Source organism: Saccopteryx leptura, chromosome 12 (assembly GCF_036850995.1).
Source record: "Saccopteryx leptura isolate mSacLep1 chromosome 12, mSacLep1_pri_phased_curated, whole genome shotgun sequence".
NCBI lineage: Eukaryota > Metazoa > Chordata > Mammalia > Chiroptera > Emballonuridae > Saccopteryx > Saccopteryx leptura.
The window spans coordinates 29,066,574-29,089,361 of NC_089514.1; the positions used below are offsets into that span (position 1 = coordinate 29,066,574).

At 43.5% G+C, this 22,788-nt stretch overlaps 1 protein-coding gene across 12 annotated transcripts in view; it reads left to right on the forward strand.

Annotated features, from left to right (window-relative positions):
- Positions 1-22,788, forward strand: part of ICA1 (islet cell autoantigen 1) — a 154,262-nt gene that overhangs the window by 111,980 nt on the left and 19,494 nt on the right. For 10 of the 12 annotated variants that reach the window (XM_066353949.1, XM_066353950.1, XM_066353956.1 and 7 more), the window contains 4 exons: positions 11,488-11,582; positions 13,956-14,008; positions 16,894-16,953; positions 17,066-17,098. In XM_066353949.1, the coding sequence (XP_066210046.1) occupies positions 11,488-11,582; positions 13,956-14,008; positions 16,894-16,953; positions 17,066-17,098 (241 nt within the window). The remainder of the gene's footprint in view (positions 1-11,487; positions 11,583-13,955; positions 14,009-16,893; positions 16,954-17,065; positions 17,099-22,788) is intronic. The other 2 variants (XM_066353951.1, XM_066353952.1) reach the window with 2 other exon arrangements.

Here is a 22,788-nt window from a genome sequence, read left to right on the forward strand (position 1 = left end):
CTTACTTGCCCACTGACAGGCTGCATGAATGGATTCAGAATGTGGCTTTTCTTGTCCTGTCAACTGGACTGTTAGTACTTGAGGGGAGGGACCTTTCATTTCTCATGTAGCCTCCTTTGTCCTACACACCCTGAACCACAGCCTTCCTCATCACATCAGCAGTGACACTGCTGTTGGTAAGGACTACGTGCATTCAGCACCTTAGGAAGCGGCTGTCCCAACCAAGGCCGGCAGATCAAAATTAAATGAAAGAAAAAAAGAGGAACATAGTTGTAAAGAATAAAATGGCAATAAATACATATATATATGTATATATCAAGAATCACTTTACATATACATGATTTAAATGTTTCAATCAAAAGACAGGGTAGCTGAATGGATAAGTAAAGAAGACCCTTACATATGCTGTCTACAAGAGACTCACCTGAGAATAAAAGACACACAGAGATTAGAAATAAAAGGATGGAAAAAGATATTTTATGCAAATGGAAAAAAACTGGGTAGGAATTTCTGTATCCACCAAAATAGACTTTAAAACAAAGACTATACTAAGAGACAAAGAAGGACAACACATAGTGATAAATAAATCAATCCAATGAGTATATATAACCCCTTTAAATATTTATGCCCTCAACATAGGAACACCTATATATGTAAAGCTAACCTTGATGGACATATAGGGAGAGATCAACAGTAATATGGTCAAAGTAAGGGATTTTAACACCTCATTGACATCAATGGCTAGATCTTTCAGACAGAAAATCAGCAAGGAAAAAGTGGACTCAGATGACTCATGAGATCAGATGGACTTAATTGATATCTTCAGATTGATTATAATTAGTATAATTCCCACTATTTATATTTCTTACACAGGCCTGAGTAGAATCCTATGGATTATTCTTTGATAAGGCAGAAATTTTGTTTTAGGGTATGAATGTGCATCAGATTTTATTTTATAATACATACAAATTTGGAGGTTATCTTTCAAAAGACAGTTGTACATAATGCAAATCAGCCAGGTGGAAGATAATGTGCCTACCCCAAATACAATTTACAGGAAGCTCAGGTTTGAGTTAATTGCATATAAAGCATGATATGAAATTAAATTTGTGCCACAAGAATGGAAGAATCCTTATGTGTATCCCTGGCCTCCTATGCTGAGGAAAATATGGCTCCCTAATTTTTGCCATGATATTTAATCCTGCAAAGAGAATCAAGATGATTTTGTTAGAGGACTTCTGGGCAGAGCATTTAGTGAAAATTTGATGGCAGTGGTTCAAGGTATAACTGCAAATATTTGGGGCAGATGACTCTCTATTGCCTTTTACATCTCCAGAGCCTTCCTTCAATTATGGTTTAACTACCAGTTTATGGTTTAATTGTAATACAAACTCAGTAGAGTAATAAATCTGTTGAGGTGTAATATGAGGATAAGAATATCAACAATGTTAAGTGTCCAGAAGTCAACCAAATAAACTATGCTTGTGTTCCCCCTCTTGAATGCTATTCATCTAGAATCTCAAGCTAATTATTTTATGGGGATTCAAACCTGTATAGTAAAATCTTGTTATTACACAGCCATCATAGCACAGAGAGAGCCACACTGCAAAGCCTGTTGTATGAAAATGAGAGCACTAGTACCTTCTGCATCACCACCAAACCTCAGGCTATTGTCTGACTTACCACTCTCTTGCCCTAATATATATATTTTTTAAATACCTGCCTTATATTTAGATTCTGATTGGATCAAGTCATCTTTTAATGTATGTAATATTCTTCTGAATGGCACTGTGTATTGATAATGGATAGTTTTAACTTAAATAGGTATTTTCACAATTTGTTTGTTCTCTGCTGCGTTTACCCAAGTAAATAGCCCCTTAAATGCCTTTTGGGACTGGGGCTAGAAAGAAAACATTGTCTTTGGAGAGGTTTGCCAAGCTCTGTTAATGAAAAGCACCCTATTTGTTTTCTTTGCTGCAGGGTGTATTCTGAGTGTGTTGATAATTGTGCCACTGCAGCTGTATTTCCTGACTGTTAGTTTTATGCTTGATGAAGGATGATAATTAATGTGTTAAACACTGGGTGCATCCTGTTTGGAGGGAAGAGTCTTTTGCTGCAGAATTACAGGGATGTAACGCATGCCCCAGAAGTTAACAAGTTTTGTTTCTACTGAGGCTTTCTTTAGAAAATATATATAGTTCTTTTTCAAAATTATTTTTGAAATTATTTTAAAGTAGAGAAGACTCTACTTCCAGTAACAGTATTTTCATCGTTTTAACTTATAATAGATTTCTGTAGAATTTTAACTTCACAGAAAGTTTGGCATTGAAATTTAATATTAAAAATATTTCTAATCTAATTGTTTTAACAGTTCAAATTAGACAGACTATTTATAAATGGTTTCCAATAAAAGAAGCATTGCTGTAATCTCATATTTTTGAGCAATAAATATTTATTGATATTTATGACTCCACTCAAGAGTTGAGTGGCTTTTCCCTGGAAAACTTAAAATTCTATTTGTATCAATGGCTTTTTTGTCCCTATCTGGCATGTGGGTTAGGGACCGCTGCACATTGGTCCTTTTGAAGAAGTGGACACACTCAGAGCTGATAGAAGACGGGTCCTTCTGCATTTGCATTTTTAAAGAGATCAGATAGGCTATATGTAAATGAGAATGCCTGGTAGCAAAGTATCTTCCTGCGATGTGCCCATTCCAGTGCGTTGGAAGGAAAGCCGAGTAGTTGACTCAGGATACAGGGGAAAGCTTTGTATGTAAGAGCACTCACACAGGAAGCAGCAGCTTTAAATCCCGTTCTGCCACTTTCCACTTCTGGCAATGGTGGTGACAATGGTGGTTGAGAGCTGGTGGTGGTAGTGATGGTGTCAGCTGGGGTAGTGGCTTCAGTGACCCATGTGGGGGTAACAGGGATGGACTTATCAGGAATACCCTAACCCAGTGGTCGGCAAACCACGGCTCATGAGCCACATGCGGCTCTTTGGCACCTTGAGTGTGGCTCTTCCACAAAACACCACATGCAAACGCCACTTCGATAAGGAATGTACTTACCCATAGTTTAAGTTTAAAACATTTGGCTCTCAAAAGAAATTTCAGTCGTTGTACTGTTGATATTTGGCTTTGTTGACTAATGAGTTTGCCGACCACTGCCCTAGTGGACCCAGAAGACAGCCGTGGCCAGCATACTACAGAAGTGTCTGTTGAGGTTGCCAGATTCTGTAGCCCAGCAGAAACTGCTTTCTGACTCACCGTTTCACCCTGGATGATGAGTATAGCAGTGAGTTTCACGGGCAAGGCCGGATGGCCGTGGGATGCCCGGTCTCTCGGCTCTCGCCCAGATAGCCCTACCCGCTCCCTCCCTTCTCCCTAGATGCTCTGGCAGCTCCTTCCCAACCCTTTCATTCAGCCCGCAGGCCAGTCTGGGCTCATCTGGTCCCCACGGGAATACAGAGGGTGGGGCAGGCCCGCAAGCCAGAGAGGAAGGAGGGCCCCCCACCCTTGCAGCCTGCTCATTCTGAACACGCAGCCCTGCTCTGCAACTGGCTCTTGGTCTCTGCCAGATTTCTAACGCTAAGGAAACCTGAATTTGAAAACCCAACTCTGAGCATGTACAAAAATAACCATCGAAACAGATGTGCCAGTGTTCCCTCCTGTCTCTCCCGGGGGCTCAGACTTCGCGCTGTTATGCGGAACATCATTCTGAACACCAGAATGCTTTCGGCTTTCGCAATTCCAAAAACATCTTTTACTCAATTCTATTTTTCTCAGAGTCGTATGCCTCACAGCCTTCTTCCACCCACCTCCACATTTCTCAGTTAATCACTTGAACATTTACCGACAAGCCACATGGCTCTGTAGTTACTTGCTTTGAAAATAAAGCCATAATAGTTTTTATGAAAATTGGGTAAATATCTCCGCAATGCTATTTTCGTTGCCAGTCCCAACATGGCAATTACTCATGGCAAGCATCCAAAACATCCTTTTAGACTTTCAAGTTTTCACTCAGTGTCATTACTTTACACAGCGTTTAGCCGAACATTGTTTTTCACCCGAGCTGCTCCAGGCCAGATCATTACAAAGAGCAAATTGGGATGCATCCAGGTCACTGGGAGAGAGGTGGTTAGAGGGGTTGACCACAACCACTCCTGAAATCTGAGGGGGGCAAGCCAGAGTGTGGCTGGTCATCACTTCATCCATCCCCTTTGATGACTGACATGTGGTCCTCTGGGCCGCAGTAGCTCAGGCCCGCCTCACAGCAGGGAGTTCTCCACCCCCACCCCTTCTCATTCCCTAACTCTTCATCTGGGAGAAAGGCAAACATTATCACTGTGTGGGTGGCTGTTCGATGCCAAGCACTCTACTAAGGGCGAGGTATAGTAACGTCTAGGAGAAGCTGTTGTGGTATGCATGGCTCTAATGTACCAGGGTTGGGTATTAGAATTAATAATACTGTTAGGTTCAGCGTTGACATATAGAAAGCGAAGTGCATATATTTTAGTTAACCCTCAAAACAACCTTGGGAAGATGGGCATACTCGTTCTTTTTTTTTTAATTGATTTTTTAGAGAGAGGAAGGGAGAGAGCAAGAGAGAGACAGGGGCATATCTGTTCCTGTATGTGCCCTGACTGGGGATCGAACCGGCAGTCTCTGTGCTTCAAGACGATGCTCTAACAAACTGAGCTCCCTGGCCAGTGCGACATACTTGTTCTTGTTTCCATATTTCCTAGAGGAAACTGAAGCTCAGATGTCTAATCATTAGTCCAAGGCCACATGCCCAGTATAGAGCAGATCTAGAAACAGGGAGGCTTATGCTTGTTTTACTCTGCCACGTGACATTTCTTCCAGATGGCATTTCTGGCCATGAGGCTGGAGGGAGGAGAGAGCAGAAGTGGCACCTTTAAAAGGTACAGCTATAAACTTTCAATTACAAATAACTCTTTTAAGCGTTTGCTTGTCGGCAAAAGCATCTTTTATATACTGCTCACAAAAATTAGGGGATATTTTATCACTTCATATTCATTTTAAATGAGCAGTATATGTCAGTCCCTCAGACATGTGGGAACCCATGGTGCTTCCTCTGGAATTTGGAATGAAGTCCTCTCGATCTCCTTGGCACGGCATATGAAAGGGGAGTTCAGTAAGTGTTCTTGGCTTGGCTGTTGGATACCATTTCTTAACCACTTGTAGACTTTCAAAGACCTGGATTCAAATATTGCTTCTACCTGTCTGTGGTTGAGTGGCCTTAAGCAAGTTCCTTCACCTCTTTGAGTCTCCATTTTCATGTCAGAAAATCAGGAATGAGCTGTTTCTCTGGGTTTTTTTGTTTGTTTGTTTGTTTTTTGTATTTTTCTGAGGTTGGAAATGGGGAGGCAGTCAGACAGACTCCCGCATGCGCCCAACCAGGATCCACCCGGCATGCCCATCAGGGGGCAATGCTCTGCCCATCTGGGGCGTCGCTCTGCCACAATCAGAGCCATTCTAGCGCCTGAGGCAGAGGCCACAGAGCCATCCTCAGTGCCCGGGCAAACTTTGCTCCAATGGAGCCTTGGCTGTGGGAGAGGAAGAGAGAGACAGAGAGGAAGGAGAGGGGTGGGGTGGAGAAGCAGATGGGCGCCTCTCCTGTGTGCCCTGGCCGGGAATTGAACCCGGGACTCCTGCACGCCAGGCTGATGCTCTACCACTGAGCCAACCGGCCAGGGCCTTCTCTGGGTTTTGTAAGATGTGTCAAACATGCAGTGCAGCACCTAACACAGGATGCAGTCATCTAATGCCTTTTAGATTTTTTAAAAGTTGTTGATAAGGAAGCACATTTTGAGTGTTTACCATAAGCATTATCTCAGTTCATCTTCACAATGTCCCAAGAAATGTTTACCTCTTATTAGCTCTATTGTGCTGATGGGTAAATCGAGACCCCACAGGGGGAAGACCATTTTCCACATCTCAGCACTACGTAATCCATTTCCCAAGTCTGTCTCTTCCCAGGACACAGTGATGCCTTCCTAGCTTCCTAGTACCAATTTCCTCCTTATTATAAAGAATAAGGTTATATAATTTATGATTGTTTATTTTTCTCTCATTTTATTCCTCAACATTTTGTTCTATAGTACAACTCGAGAGTACCTTCTGGTCCTAGATTAATAGTGTTCCTTATATAGTGTCATCATAAATTTATAACTTTATAACGGCCTGGGTGGGGAGGACACGTGCTTCCCGTCCATGAATTGCATGGCTCATACACATCGTCATGTCTTCTGCTTTTTATTCCTCATGTGCTACCAATTATATAAACACACACACACACACACACACACACACGTGCGTGCACACACACACACACACACAACTGAGTCCAGCATCTTTTTACCATGCCTCACTATTTTGAGCAATTTTGTTTCCTTTTATGGACACTATTTGGCACCTTTGTATGCATACACTGTAATTAATGAGAAGCAGCCTGAGAAAAGTAATTGTCATAATTAAGGATTAGAAAAAAATGTTACCCGATTGTCAAAGTCCAACATTAAAGTTAGGTCAGCTATAAGGGCTGCCTGCTGGCCTTCCATCTGTGGAACGTGTTTGCCGAGTCGTTTGCTTTCATTCGATGACCATTGCTCCTGCTTTTTATTTCCCTCATATAGGAAGTAGTAACTCCCATTATTATGTTAAGCTGTTTCCTGTCTAGGACATTGCTGCCAGCTCGATCTGTGCATTTCCTCTGTCACGCTCATCTTATAGATCATGTGTGTGCTTCCTGACACCATCGCAACGTTGATGGAAACTATTAGCGTGTCAGTGCAGCCTTGGCAGAGGAAGGTTACGTGGTCTAAAAACATTTCCTCCTCGGAGAACTTTTCAGTTTCACGGGATGCTGGATGGCTACTCATCGTAGTGATTTTTCACAAGCAGTTTTCTTGAAAGACCTAGTTAGTGGGTTGGGGATTGGAAACAGAATTGCTTTGACATTTCATTTCTGGACATGGACTTGAATGTGGCTTCCATCAGCCGGTGATACAAAATAGTTCCATCTGATGGCTGCCTTGTCTCTCCAGTGAACCAGGCCTCTTAGATTCATTTTGCCTGAGCAGGTGTTCACGTCACATGGAAAATGCTGTCACCTCTGACTTTCACCGATGCTCCAGGGTTAAGTGTTTTCAGCTGAGTTGTGGACTTGAAAGAATTCACCTCCACCCCAGCCCCCAACAGGGCCTTTTAATCAAACCTTGGTGGAGAGCAGTGGTCCACCACATAGCTTATCCTGTATCTGTCAGTCACATCCAGGGGCTAATTTTGAGAGGAAAGGGGACATGATTTGTCCTCTGTGATGTTTCACAGCTCCTCTAAGCCTCTTTATCTCTTCAATGTATAACATCTTTGTAAGAAACAAGTTCCATATGTGTTGTGGGGTTTTTTTCCTGCCTTAGAGAGCAGTGTTTAGCATAGTTTGATCTAAAACTCTTTCTTACTTTAAGAGATGCCCCTTGAAAATGTTCTGAAATTTATTGTGGTGATGGTTGCACAGCTCTGTGACTATACTAAAAATCATTGAAGTGTATATGTTAAATGGGTGAATTCTATTGTTTATGAATGATATCCCAGTAAAACTGATATGTGTCTGTGCATACACACACAATTCCCCTTGGTTCAAAATTCTGATATTTAATAAACAAGCCCATGTGCTCAGTGTTATATTTTAACACTTGTGGTTTGTTTCATAAACTTTTATTACTCTCCTGAGCCTTCGAATTTTCTAACTAAAGATCTCTAATTTTTGCAGTTTAACCTTCTGTACATTAATTTATCAATCAACAAGTACATACTTAGCATCTCTTTTAAGTGGCAATGGTGATAGTAGGGTGAGAGGAGTTTCTGTCACAGGAATTATTAATAATAAATTAAAGTAGCAATTGGAACTGCAGCCATTCTGTTGGCTAAGCACAATGGTGATTTGACTGTGATTGTGGTGACAGGGAGGCAACAATTGAGTCCCTGCTAATGGCCCAACAGGGGAAGGGGTTGAAAAGAAGGAAGGAGTGGTTTACATTACAAAGGGATTGTCTGAGAGCTGTTCAAGTGTGGTTCTGTGGGGAGGTCAGGCTGGAGACAGAGGGATGATAACCATGGAGCTGTCCAGGGCATCTCCGGGGCTTAGGCGAGCACCGTGGCGGACACAGCCTGGCTGAGAGCAGACCCGGCTGGCCCTGCCTCGTTCTGGTTGATAAAAAAGAAATGCAATGAGAAGATAATTGAGCCAACCAGGAGGCCCGTACCAGTGTCCCAGAACTGAAAATTGACTGTTGGAGCCGTCGGAACCTTGGCTGGAAAAACTCCTGGCTTCACTCTGACCAGGGTTGGCCACTCTTTGGGGGAGTCAGACTGCATCAGGGTGTATGTATCATGTATCAGGGTGTGTGTGTGTGTGTGTGTGTGTGTGTGTGTGTGTGTGTGTGTGTGTGTGTAAAAACTCCTGGCTTCACTCTGACCAGGGTTGGCCACTCTTTGGGGGAGTCAGACTGCATCAGGGTGTATGTATCAGGGTGTGTGTGTGTGTGTGTGTGTGTGTGTGTGTAAAAACTCCTGGCTTCACTCTGACCAGGGTTGGACCACTCTTTGGGGGAGTCAGACTGCATGGGGGGGGGGGGGGAGGTGCCCGTGCAAGCGCGCAAGCGCGTGTGAATAAAATGCTGTGATTGGCAGATCCATTGAAAAAAGTAAGTTCTAACATCTGTTGAACTCCTCCTTAAGCTTGCATATTTCCAAAAAACATACCCACGTGCCCCGCTCTTACCAGATGCTTTAGGATATATAATTAAAGAAAAATAACCTAGACCACAGTCCATATTCCAATTGCCTCATTTGTTCCAGTACTGTTCTTTCTAGCAATTTCCCTCCAGCCAGGGACCACGGATTCCATTTAGTTCGCATGCATTAGAGAGACAGAAAGAGTACATGAATATGAGGAAATTAATGAGGCACAATGTTAAATATTGATGGATGTGGGTACAGGCACGCTCTCCCTATGTGACCCCTGCTGACCTCCGTATCCCGGCCTCTTAAGTCCTGTTCTCTCGCGCCCTCCGCTGCAGCCCTGTTGGGTTCCTTTTGTTCCTCAAATGAACCAAGCCATCTCCACCTTAAGACCTCTGCTCTCGAGGGGCGGGGGGAGGGGGGGGGGCTCTTCTCCCTGAGCCGGATTTGGCTGGCTTCTACGTGTCATTGAGCTCTCAGCTGAAATGTCACTTGCAAGAGAGGACATTCCTGTTAACTGAAGTAATGATCCAATCACTTTCTAGTCCCCTGTTGTAATTCTCTGCCCAGGCTCATCACTAGCTGATCACTTGCTCTGTCTTGTTTATCTGTATATCCGTGCTCTCCAAAGAGCACGAGGTGCGCACAAACTATTTGTGGACCGAGGGTACTAATCTAAAGGCCCAGAGACAGGAAGTCGTTCTCTGCTATAATAAGGAGTGTTTTTGATTATGAAATACCAACACAAAATATATTGATTCAAACATCTACTGTCTGTAAAATATATACGTACACAAACAAATTCCAAATATGAAAGTAGTCTAAGTATGTAAAAAAGAAAGGAAATACATGAAAATAAGAACTTATTATTTGGGGAAAATGAAATTATGAGTAATTTTTCCTTTTTAAGTTTTCCTAGCATTCTACATGTGGTTCTATTGGTTTTTGTCTTTTGTGGGGGTTTTTTTGTGACAGACACAGAGAGAGGGATAGATAGGGACAGACAGACAGGAAGGGAGAGAGATGAGAAGCATCAATCATCAGTTTTTCATTGTGGCACCTTAGTTCATTGATTGCTTTCTCGTATGTGCCTTGACTGTGGGGCTACAGCAGACCGAGTAACCCCTTGTTCAAGACAGCAACCTGGGGCTCAAGCCAGTGACCTTTGGGCTCAGGCTAGCGACTATGGGGTCATATCTATGATCCATTCCATGCTTAAGCCAGTGACCCTGAACTCAAGCTGGTGAGCCCATGCTCAAGTCGGTGACCTTGGGGTTTTGAACCTGGGTCCTCTGTGTCCCAGACCAATGTTCTATCCACTGCACCACCACCTGGTCAGGCAAGACTAATAGACTTTGAAGGATGAACAGATAAGTAGGAAGAGCTTCTAGGTTAAGGAGCAGAATGAGCAAAGACAGTAAGGCCCCGACAAGTACATAGGAGACAAGCCTAGCTGCATGGAAAGCTCACATTGGGGGGGGGGGGAGAGTGGGAAGTGGCTGGGGAGAGTAAGATAGGCTCACATTTTAGAAGATCTTAAAACTAGGCAGAGAGAATTAGACTAGAAGTGGGAAGAAATAAAGAACCGGTTCTTGAGAAAAAAAGTATCATGGTAGCCTGGGTGTTGTAGGACAGTGCAGGGGTGCCAGTTAGGAGGGTGACACCAGTATCCAGCTGGTATTTGTGGCAGACATGAAAATCAATCACAGCTCTGCTCTGCTGAGCCCTGGCCTCCAACCTGCCTCCACCCAGCCCCCCGTCCGTCATCACTGGTCAGTCAGGGTGGGCACACGAAACTTCCCTGCCTTCTTGTGCGCGTGTTGTCACAGCAGAGGGAAAGTCTGGGAGGCGGAAGGCAGGAGAAGAGATGCCAAGGCCCAAAGGGTGGACTTAATAGCTCTGAGAATAGAAGCAAGATAAGTGTCTTGAGATGTTTCTTTTGTGTTTCTAGGGTTTGTATTTTAATTAGAGCCAGAAATAGAGATCTCCTTGTATAACTCATTGTTCAGTTGTTGGAGAAAAGTTCTGCTTTCTCAAGCTTTGTCACTGATATATAGTTTCTAGGCAGTTGCTTATTAAGATATCTTTTCTTAAATATTTAGTAAACTTTGGGACAGGCATCGCAAGAAATTATGTGTCATAAAAAGACTCTCCCCTGTTTTTAATCTACAAAGATTTAGACGCACCCGCTCTGTCCACTCGTGGGAGTTAACTTGTCAGAATATGTTTGCCACTATTTCTGGGGTTTGTTTGTTTTTTAAGGTTTTGTTTCGTCTTGTTTTATAAGTTGTTTTAGGTTGCTAAATAGCAAATAAAATTAAAAATAAAATGAAATTGTCTCATCTTTGGGAGGAGGAAAAGCTTCTACTCTGTCAGTGTGTGGGCTGTAAGAGAAACAGAATGTTTATCTTAGCTGCATTTTAAAGATGGAAAATAAATTAGCAATAGCCAAAAGGCCTCCTTTTGAATAACTTATCACAACTGGGAGAACATAAATCTAGTGGCAAAACAACTCTCCTTTCTAGGCTAGGCTAGTATTTCTTGGATGGGTCTGAGAACATATAAAATGCCATTTCTATCCACTTGATTGATTCAAGGTAACCTCCCCAAATCTCTAATTCAAGGTGTGGTTGCTGGGACCAGTGGCAGATGTATTTTTTTTATGGATGATCTTTTTGTTTGTTTGTTCTTATTTTCCTTTTTATTTTCTATGATTCGTCATCAAGAGCTTACAAGACCCCATGAAGAAGCTGACTGAGAGAGAAGAGAGGAAGAAGGTCCCCCAGCAGGAAAGTGACGAGGCCACAGAGGAGCCGAGTCAGTAAGTCACAGGTCTTGTCTTGACACAATCTTTGTTCCCACAGGTAAGGGCAGCACAGTCCTCACTGACCAAGTCTGTTGGGGCCTCACCCCCCAGGGTAATTGCTTTTCCCACGCTTCTTAGAGTAGATGCATTAAAATTGAGATTAAACTCCCCAGCACACATTTCTATTAGACCGGGACTCACCCCAATAAGAGACCCATTTCTGGGGTACTTAGAAGGGACACACCTGTGAGGAGTCGAGTGGGGCAGGAAAGGGTTGTGTCCCCACTGCTGCCTGGCTCTCTGTCTGGTGGCCACAGCCCCCGCATTCTGCTGGCTTTCTGGACTCTTTCTGGTCCGTTTGTCACCATCACTTAGCAAGATCCTGTCCTAGATAGGAAATCCCCAGGCTTTTGTCTCAAAGAAGGAAATAACCTATGAAATTGCCTTGTAGCTCATCTCGTACTTCGGTGTTGTTCTCCGAAAGTGTTGAGTTTTGACATGTTGTTTACTCCTCTGTGAAGCAGAGAGCAGGAAGTGACGGCCCCATCCTTGTTCCTCGCCTCTTTACAAAGAAGGTGCTTCCAGTCATTTTAAGTACTGAGGGAAATGTACTACGTAGAGGGTGCAAGCCCTCTCATACAGCAAGGGGAAGCTTTCCATGTGGATGTCTTTCTCTATTGAGATGTCAGAACCTGCAGGAGTGGCATTAACCTTGAACGGGGCTGACTTGAGAAACCAAAATAGATTACCCCACCATTTGCTAGTCCTTTTCCACACAAAAAAATTAGATGACAGTCTCGTGGCAAAGCAGCCTTACATTTTTACTGTGTTTCTAAATAAAGTTTCAAATATATACATCATTTATATCTATCTATCTATCTGTCTATCTGTCTATCTGTTTAAACAGTTTAATTGCACCCACTACCACCATTTTTAACACAAATACTAGAAAATTTCTTTAGTGCAGAATGAAAACAAGTTTTTACTGTAGGAAGGTTGTAAAATGTGATCTCGATGTAGTACAGTTGACTTATTGGGGGAAGCAGTTTAAGCTATTCTTAGTAATAAAAAAAACCAGGCTAGCTTCCAGTTAGTACCTTCTACTCACCAAGCACAACACCAGGTGTTTGATTTGTTATCGCAACTCGTTCTCATGATAACCCTCCGTGATCCGTGCAGGCGTCTGTCTAGTGCGTGAATGATGGGTGTGCAGCTCAGAGAGGTTAAGGGATTGCCCACCACGCCTGCTGGAGAAAGAGCCAGAATCTGGAGTGAGTCCTGGAATCTTCTTTCACTCCAAATGTTACTACGATCAAAATAAAGCATGACCTTCCTTCCGAAGGAACAAGGAAGATCATCTTGATTAGTTTTAATTAATATCAGATTCCTGTTTTATTTTAGTACTTTGTTTTTAAAGGCTCACAAGTCTAATCCAGGAACTATTTAAAATGACAATGAAAATGCAACAAGGATTTTTTTTTTTCAGACAGGGCAAGTAAAGGTGAACCAGGATAGTGGGGGGCAGTTCGGAGGCACTGGCTGAGTCTCAGCGTGGTGCTGTGTCTCTGCCATGACCCTACCCGGGTGTGGTCAGGGCGGAGTGAGGCGACAGTCTGCGATTGAGAGTGCTCCTGCCCTCAGCCTCGTGGGCTTTAGCTAAACTACTGGGATGTCCTCTCCTGTGACACCCTTGTCACAGCTGCTTGCCCATTTGTTTTAAACTCTGTTTTCAAAAGTGATAACTTAAGTATCTACCTTACTTTTTACCTAACTAATCATCTAGATCAGGGGTCCCCAAACTACGGCCCGCGGGCCGCATGCGGCCCCCTGAGGCCATTTATCCGGCCCCCGCTGCACTTCAGGAAGGGGCACCTCTTTCATTGGTGGCCAGTGAGAGGAGCATAGTTCCCATTGAAATACTGGTCAGTTTGTTGATTTAAATTTACTTGTTCTTTATTTTAAATATTGCATTTGTTCCCGTTTTGTATTTTTACTTTAAAATAAGATATGTGCAGTGTGCATAGAGATTTGTTCATAGTTTTTTTTTATAGTCCGGCCCTCCAACGGTCTGAAGGACAGTGAGCTGGCCCCCTGTGTAAAAAGTTACAGGGGGACCCTGATCTAGATATTTACAGAACACATTCCTTACGACAAAAACAGATTCAGATGTTAAGATGCTACTAACAGCGCTGAGACAGAAGAAAGCACACAAATTTATTACTTCAGAAAATAAATAGCCTGTAAATGTCTCTGCAGTCACGTGTGTGTGTGTGTGTGTGTGTGTGTGTGTGTGTGTGATAATAGACATTGTATAGAAAACCTGGCTATATCATAAATATAACATTTTCAGAACTAGATTACTAAATTTTTTTTTAATTTTATTTTAAGGTTAATTTCATTAGAAGAAGAAAACCAGCACAAGGAATCCTCTATTTTTAAGAGTAAGTTTTGCTTTTTATTTAGAATTGATTCTGAAATACTGCTTGCTCAACAGCCAACTCATTATCTTTTTTTGGCAAACTACCCCTAGGCCTTTCTTCTTTTCCAATTGAGAAAAGTGTGTATTAACATGCTTTCAGTTGTAAATTTTCATAGCTCAGTGATGTCGACCCTATAGCATTAGAGTAAGAGGCTGTATACCTTGAACCAGAAAATAGCATCATTAGTCACTTCAGCAGCAACCCGTCAGGGGAGCATCCACAATGAAGACTTGGCAGAGAGCTGTTTCTTTTACAACAGATGATATCATTTCTGCTATTACCACTACTCGTTCTAACTGCTGTCTGGGCTGTCGTGATAGTTTTCATAAGATCCCATGATTATATCGCATCAAGTATGGTTTTCATTGTGTTGCGGGGTGGGTGCCGGTCATGGTTGGGAATAGACGCTGCTTTCCAGGTGATTTCTGGGCCTGTTATGGAATGAACAGGACACCAGACGCCTCGTTGTACCTGTGGTCGGAAATGGGCTCTGAGCCGTGAGTGATGATACCATGTGCTGTGAGTGGCTCGTCAGCTGGCGCTGCCTCCTGCCACTTCTGCCAGTCCTCCCATTGATCCATTGTCACATGGAGGAGTAGATGGAATAGTAATTAAGGTAGAACTAAGGTGATGTGATGCTGAGCCTTCCACTCGGACACAAAATCCTCAGACAAAGGAGAAGGTCTTACAGGTGATGGGGAGAGCACTCATCGCCCAGCCCTCTGCCCAGCCTGGCCCTCCCAGAGACTTGTCTGCACCTGCCCCGTTCCGCCCTTTGCTACAGCACTTGGCCTGGCCCAGAGATGGGAGGAGGTGCCGTAGACCCTGAAAGCTCCCTCTTTTCCATCCTTTGCTACAGCACTTGGCCTGGCCCAGAGATGGGAGGAGGTGCCGTAGACCCTGAAAGCTCCCTCTTTTCCATCCTTTGCTACAGCACTTGGCCTGGCCCAGAGATGGGAGGAGGTGCCGTAGACCCTGAAAGCTCCCTCTTTTCCGCCCTTTGCTCCACCCTCTATTTCCCTTGTCTTCCTTCTTGCTTCTCCGACCATTTGCTCCACCCACTTGATTCTTCTCCCACTTCAGTTCTTCATTTGCTTTTCTCCAGTGCGCCATTCAATAGGAGAAGAAAACCAACCCTCACTGTTTGCCCTCTTGGTTAGCTTCCATCACACGTTCACACATGTACGCCTTCACTTATGTACTTTTTCATGTGTTCAACAAAAGTATATTGGGTGTATTACAACGGATGGCACATCTGGGCATGCAGTGGTTCACCAGACATAGTCAGAACGTGCCAGGATGGCGCTTACGGTCAAAGGGTAGGCAGGTGGCGATCTAACAGCTGTTCCTGTCGTTGCACAACTGCAGCTGCGGTGAGAGCAACAGGGGCTCTGGGCATGTGGGACAGGGAGATGTCACCTGTCTGAGGGTTCTGGGAACTGGCCACGTCCAGTGCTGTTGCAAGACTGTCAAAGCAAAAGAAACAGCCTGGGCAAAGGTTATGAACAAGGGATGACCGAGAGAAGGTCAGAGGCACAATGTTCTGGAGCATGAGGGAGGGAGCAGGGGGCAGAAGGAGACAGAGAGGCAGGTCAGCCTGGTCTGGTTGGCCAGGTAAAAGCTTTCTGACTATTGAGCCACACCCTCCGGTATCAGTATCTCTTGGGTACCAACAGCATGAGTCACATTAAGCCAATCTAGGTAATCAAATAAAAAAATATTAGTTCTGTGGGAAAGTGTAAATTCCAGTGTATTATTATATCTATATAAATCATATATTCATGTAACTTATGACAATATAGGAATATCAGAATTTCTTTCTTTTTCTTTGTGTAATATGTTTACCTGCTTGTGGCATGTGCATAATATTTTGAGACTATAGATGTTGATTGCCATATATATATATATATATAATATATATATATATTATATATATATATATACACACACAGAGTGAAATCCATTAAAATGAAGTGTCATCTTGTATTCTGTGACCTGCAGAAAGTCCAATGGTCATATGAGCAAACCAAGTTTTAATCCCATTCTATTATGTATGTTTGTATATATATATATACATACATACATACACATACAGACCACTTTATTACTTAGAGCAGTTTTTGGTTCCCAGCAGAATTGGGCAGAAGATGCAAAGATGTCCATATACTGGCTGTGTGCACACATTCACCTCCCCCATTATCAACACCCCCCCACCAGAGTAGTGCATTTGTTATAAACTGATGAACCAACGTTGACACATTTGATAATCCAAATTCCACAGTTTACATTAGGGTTCACTCTTGGTGAACCTATAATCCATAGGTTTTGACAAATATATACTGACACGTGTCCGCCATTACAGCATCATACAGAAGAGTTCGCCTGCCCTGAAAATTCCCTGTGGCTTCCCCTGTTCATCTCCCCCGCCCCTCCAACTCCTGGCACCTAGTGATGTTTTTACTATGTTCGTATGTATGTAGCCTTTGCGGAGTGCTGCTTTCACTCAGTAACCTGCCCTTGATTTCAGTCAGCTGTGTGGCTGACGTTCATTAGCACCGTCAAGCAGTAGTCTAGCACTTGAGTTGCACATTCGTCCATGGAAGAACTGTTAGATCAGTGTCTTACAGTTTTTTACTGAACAAAGCAAGGATTCAGGGTGGTTAACTCAGCATTTGCTGAGCACCAACAGCTTGAGTAAAACATAATTGGAAGGCCCCTGCTTCTGCATGAGTGAGTTTGTGGCTGCCATTTCTTCCTGAAGCTGTGTGTTTACCCTGCACACGATAGTGTGCGAGCATGAACCCCATTCTGAACCAGTGATGACCAACTGCAGGTTGTATTTACAGCTGAAGGAAACAGTGTTTTAGCTGCCTTAGACAAAAACTCTGCACACGATGCATGCTCAGGTAACCCAGATTAAAAGAAATGACTCCGTTTTAACCATCTGACTCAAACGCCTTACAAAATAAAACTAACTCATGATTTTGTTTTCTTTCCTCTCCTCAAATGGACTGATAGATGAACTATTAAACACGAACCCCGAGGAAGGTGGTAAGATTTATGCATTTCTTTGGGGTTATAATTGGTTGAATGTTTTAATACCTGTTTTGCATATAGGAAAATGTGATGTTTATCTTTTGAATAGATGACTATCACTTGTCTTTATAAATGAAGTTTATTCTGCTCCAGCACATTAATATGTATTAGTATGTGTGGCTCTGTCATCCTTAGTATAATTAGTTTCACAATGTCAGACTCCTAAAGCTAAAAGTTATAATGTCAAAGGTTGTGTGTTGTAGAGAAAGCATGGCTTTCAGAATCAGACAGGCCTTGTTTTGATACCGGGTCCACCCTAAATTATCTGTATGGCCTTCTGTTATTTGCTTCATACTTAAACTCTCAACCTGAGTTCTCATTTGTAAAATGGAACCAATAGGAACAGTCTTGCTGCGTTATTGTCAAGGCTGGAGATCATATATGTAAAAGGCCTTTCATGGTCTCTGACATAGGGACACTCTTCATTGGTAAACAGTGGAGATAGTAAGACTAGAATCATTGTTCTGGTGGTAGCGCCACTGAACTGTAGTGAAATTCAGAGAGTTTGCTGGCTAGGTCTCACACCTGAGTTTACCAGACCTAAAATCATTATCCTGAAGAATAACCATCCAAGAGAGAATTCAGAACCACAGATTTGTGTGAGACAAGCATAGTCTTAAGTAATCCCAAGAAATTGAGTATGTGACTTAGTCATGACATTTTCTCCCCGTCCTCCCCAGGGTGTGCTTCTAGTGGTTCACCAGGAGTCCTCAATCCCCTCGAGACTTGGGACCTTGCTCCAGAACACCTCTTGTCCTTGGTGCTGGCACGGAGTCTGCCCTGGTCTAGACTAGACAAGAGCCAAGGTCATCCTCCAGACTCCAGTGAACTAGAGCCAATGATTTTTCCTGACTCATTCTGAGCTTGACTTGGATTTAAGTTACAGAGTGTGGGAAGAGGAAAATCTAGAAAACAGGGCACTGATTGACGTTTTTTTCAAAGATGTAAGGGCAGCCAAACTCTGACGTTCGGTTTCTAGGGCTCAGGCAGGTAAACCTGAGGGTGGAAACCCCCTGGGCTCTTTCTCCAGGCAGCAGTATACGAATGCCCATGTCTATTTTATCAGAATGACTGCTTATTTATAAATATTGAAACCATACCAGGTTATGAAAGTCATGAGCACGTAGTTAATGCAAATTACCGTTACCTGGCCTCCATTTTTCTGCACACTTTCCCACCTTGGCTTAAGGGCACAACAGTTGGATGGAATAAAGTTGGGTTGTTTTTTTTTAATAAATTACTTCTTTGGAGAGGGAACTATTTTAGTTTTACAAAGGCAAGATAAAGGCTATAATATAACAAGCACTAGGTTCTTATTACCCAGAAAATATTTTTTAAATAGATGGTATATTCATATCTGTAAAAAACAAACAAACAAGAAACAATAATAAAAGGTATACAGTGACAGGGGTCCCCAAACTTTTTACACAGAGGGCCAGTTCACTATCCCTCAGACCGTTGGAGGGCCACCACATACAGTGCTCCTCTCACTGACCACCAATGAAAGAGGTAGCCCTTCCGGAAGTGCGGTGGGGGGCCGGATAAATGGCCTCAGGGGGCTGCATGCGGCCCGCGGGCCGTAGTTTGGGGATGCCTGCAAGAACCCTCACTCCCTGTCCTGCCCCCCACTCCTCTCTCCATCCCCACGTTCCCATCCCCGCAGTTACCCTCGGGCATCTTGTTATGTAGACACGAACAAATATGATTCTGTATTCTTGTGCTTCTCCCTCCTTCCCCTCCCCCCCAAAAAAGGTCATTGGTTTTGGGGGTTTTGACTTTTTTCACTTGGTAGTGGTAGCACACTAGCCTGGGAACATGCATTTCTTCACAGAATTAAATCAGAGCTGCCATTGCCGGAGATACATGCTTACTCTCATTAGCTTCCTCCAAAGCACGTGCCAAGACACCCTGCCATAAGGATGCCATCTTTTGAGTATTTTAAAACAATTTTTCTCTCATTGGTTTATAGTCCTAGTCTTTGTTTCACACAACAGCAGCACTGAATTTTACTCTGAAGACAGAGAGATAAATGTGCTCTACCCCTCAAATGTGAATTTTTCCCCCCTCAGGCTGAAAAATTGATTTACAGGTTTTCTCAGTTATATGCAGTGTCACATGATTTCTCCTTTCCTTGTGTCACCACCGACCCACAAAGCCGTCCTGTAGGCACGAGCCATGCCTTCCCACTCTCTACCCCTGGGCAGCACCAGCTGCAAAATTAACATGGCCATGAGTACAGAAATAGCCTCACAGAGAACTTGGGATGACCGAAGAAAAGAACACTCAGTTAATTGGTTGACTTCAAAATGTGTGTCCTTCGTAAAACTGCCAGATAGGCCCCAATCCTGAATTAAAACACATTATAATATGCAGGACATTAAACAATCAAGAAATTAGAAGAGCCTAATCCAGGGATGGCTGACTTTTATAGGACAAGCACCCTGCTGCTTGGGGCTGGTCCACTCCCAGTGGTAATTCTGTTAGACCAATCATGGCTAAACTGTGGAATAATGTCATCAAAAAGCAAGCTGCTTATGACAACAGCGAGGAGACAGTTCTTCAGCACCCGTTGCCCAGCAGATCACGCTGATTCAGTGGACAATGAAATGTGTTTTCTTCTACTAAACAGATAATGTAATATAAAATGTAATCTTTGGCCTGTTTATAAAAATGTCTTAAGTTGAAAAAACAAAACAAAACTGGGTGACATTTTGAGATACTTGCCCTGACAGCACCTTGTGACCACATGTAACAATCCCAACCTCAAATCACAAGTTAAAACATATAGAAGTCTTTGTTTCTCTAAATTGGGCCAAGAAAAAAACCCATCAGATAACTGAACAGAAAGCAGTGGTTTAAGCACAAGAGAGGTGATGAATTCAGCTCACCGAAATCTCATCACTTGGCCTGGCCTTACCCAAAAGATCCCCCTTTGGGGACAAGACTCACTGAACCGATTTTTTAAAATCTTCATTGTCCATATTACAATTTAAATGTTTGTCTTCTGTGACTTCCTTGGTTACTACCTTCAGACTGAACGATTCTAAATTCTGGCCAAACATCAGGATGACTGAGAAGCTCACTGTGTAGCTCCCATAGCTCTGAGAACCTTTAGTCCATAGTAATCACATGTTTCTGTCTCTGGGCCCGTGTCCCTTCTCCTGCAGTTCTCCTAAATAGCTGACCAGGGAGCTGATTGCTTCGTCACAGGCAATGTGCAAATAGTAAGCTCATTATCTTCTCCTTAGTCCCTTCTCCCTGCCTTCCTCAGCACCCTCGGACGAACTGCTGTAAATTATGGTGCACTTTTAAAACCAATACTGTCCTGACTTGATCACCATGTAGTCAGTAGTGTGCTATGTAGATTAACCCTGCTCCCGTGTTCAAGTTTTTCAGTAAAACAATTTGCTTGTTAAGATCTAATGCTATAATGAAGACGCATATTTATAAATGACTTTTTCACTAGAAGTAAGTTTTTAGAAGAATTCTTGCATTCCAAATAAGTACAATTTGTTACCAGAGCTTTCTGTGATGAAGACTGTTTGTCTTGTTAGATGTTGTTGTGAGGTCATTTCCTGCCTGTCCTTCCCCCGTTCTCTCGTTTGGGGGATGAGAGTGTTGGCGTTTGGGGTTTTCACGTGTGCTGCAAGCATGCAGCCTTTACAATTAGTCATAACTAATGCGGAGAGTGGGGACCAGGGAGAAAACCAGAGAAGCGACGTCTTCCTGTTTCACACACAGATGAAGGTAACTGAGGTGACATTTATCTTGTTTTCCTGTGCTCTCATTTTTGGTCTGTGTAGTTATGTTTCCATCTTCTGTGTTCCTAATTTATGCTGAGGTCATGAAATTCAGTATGATTTCAAAACTGTTATCTGCGGGGGCTGCCACACTAGCTTTCTGTCACCCACACACTCTGTCTGAACTTGAGAGCTTCCTTTGTATGTCGGTTTTCACTCATTGAACACTCCTTGGACCAGACTCAGTCAGAGCTCATTGGTTCAGGATCAGTTTTCCTGAGGAATGTTTTCCTAGGGGCATGGGCCTTTTCCTTGTGAATGCTTGGGCAGTGCCGGGCAAACATGCCGAGTGGTTCTACCCTCTCAGCCCTTCTCCATGGCGCCTGCAGACAAGGGCTTTGCTGGGCTGCCAGGAGAGTCAGCTGACCTTAAAAACCCTCACAACTACCACAGCTCACCTGCTAGTTTGTACACGAGCCCGCGCATAGGCTCTGAAGTGAAAGCAGTGTTGAGAAAACATCTTACCCCATGAGCCAGGCGTCTCCAGCCAGACAAGCTGTAAGTCAAAGTATATGACCTTGGGCAGGTGCCTTTTTCCTCTTTTGTAAAATGAGGAGACGACCTCTAAGATCCCTTTCAGTTGAGGATGATTCTTCTCTTAGAGAATCTCACTGGGAGAGAGCAGTCGGTTCCCAGACAGAAAAACATTGTTGAGAAATGGCCAGCAGAGTTGTTTTGCAAATCACAGGCTTCCCTGAAAGCAGTTTTGATGAAAGGGCTGCACTAGAGCTTGAACTTGACCATGGAGGCCCTGATACCATTATTGGTCAGAGGGAGCCATCAAAGATTTGGAGTAAGAGAGTAATAATCTCACAGCTGAACTGAGCAAGGTATACAGTGGGAGGCTGCCAGCAGGCTCGCCAATGGGCAAACCCCAGAGGGTCCCAGGTGGGATTGGAACCATGATCATAAGTAAGATCTATAGACAACAGGGAAGGAAGGTATGACGGCTTAGGAGGGTACCTGAAAGGCAACCCGAGTAGGAAGACACAGCATGGAAGTCAAGAAGCTAGGAGGACATCTACGAGAGGCACTTCATGAGGACTCTCAGGAGGTGACAGCATTCCCAGAGTGGGCGGCAGGGCCAAGTGCTATGGAGGGGGAGGCCTGAGAAAAGGAGGCTGGAGTTGGCCATGAAGAGCTATCTGCCCGCCAACCTTCAAGAGGCCACTTCAGGCAGAGCAGGCTCCCACAAGGAGGGGGAGGGCATAGAGAGGGTTCCTCCTAGAAAGGAAGAGGGAATGCATGAAAGATCATAGAGTTGGAGGCCAGGAAGTGAGAATTTGAGTACTTTTGTAGTAATGTCTGTGGTTGGGTTATGTGATCTAAAAGTAAACATGGAGACAGAGCTTTCAAGAGCAGGAAGGGGGCTTGGAGTAGTATCGGTGGGTTTGACACCTGAGAGCTCTATAGTCTTTGTTCATCCTTTAAGGCAAGAGCAATAGGATGCCATAACCCAGTAGCAATCATTTCTCATCTAGTGGGTAGCAGCAGCAGCTATGACTTCAGTTGTATAGCTCTTACTAGAGCTGCTCTCAGAGAGCTTATCATATCTGTGTGTGCGTCCCTGTTTCCTCACAGTTGAGCTCAATTACTTCCAACAAAAAGGAGAGCATGATTCTTAAGAGCCAACTGACTAGTGTTATTTTTCAAGTCTTGGCTTGTCTGGTTACAGATCCAACCTTGCTCTTTTCTGCTTGTAATTAAGTTCTTCTTACAAGTTATGTAGAGTAATCTCAAGCATCTTAATTATCAGGGAAATAATTGGGAGGTTCCCCTGTTTTCTGGTTCAAGTCAGTGCCAGTTTCATTGCTCTTAGCTAAGTAGTAAGTTCTCTTCAAAAGA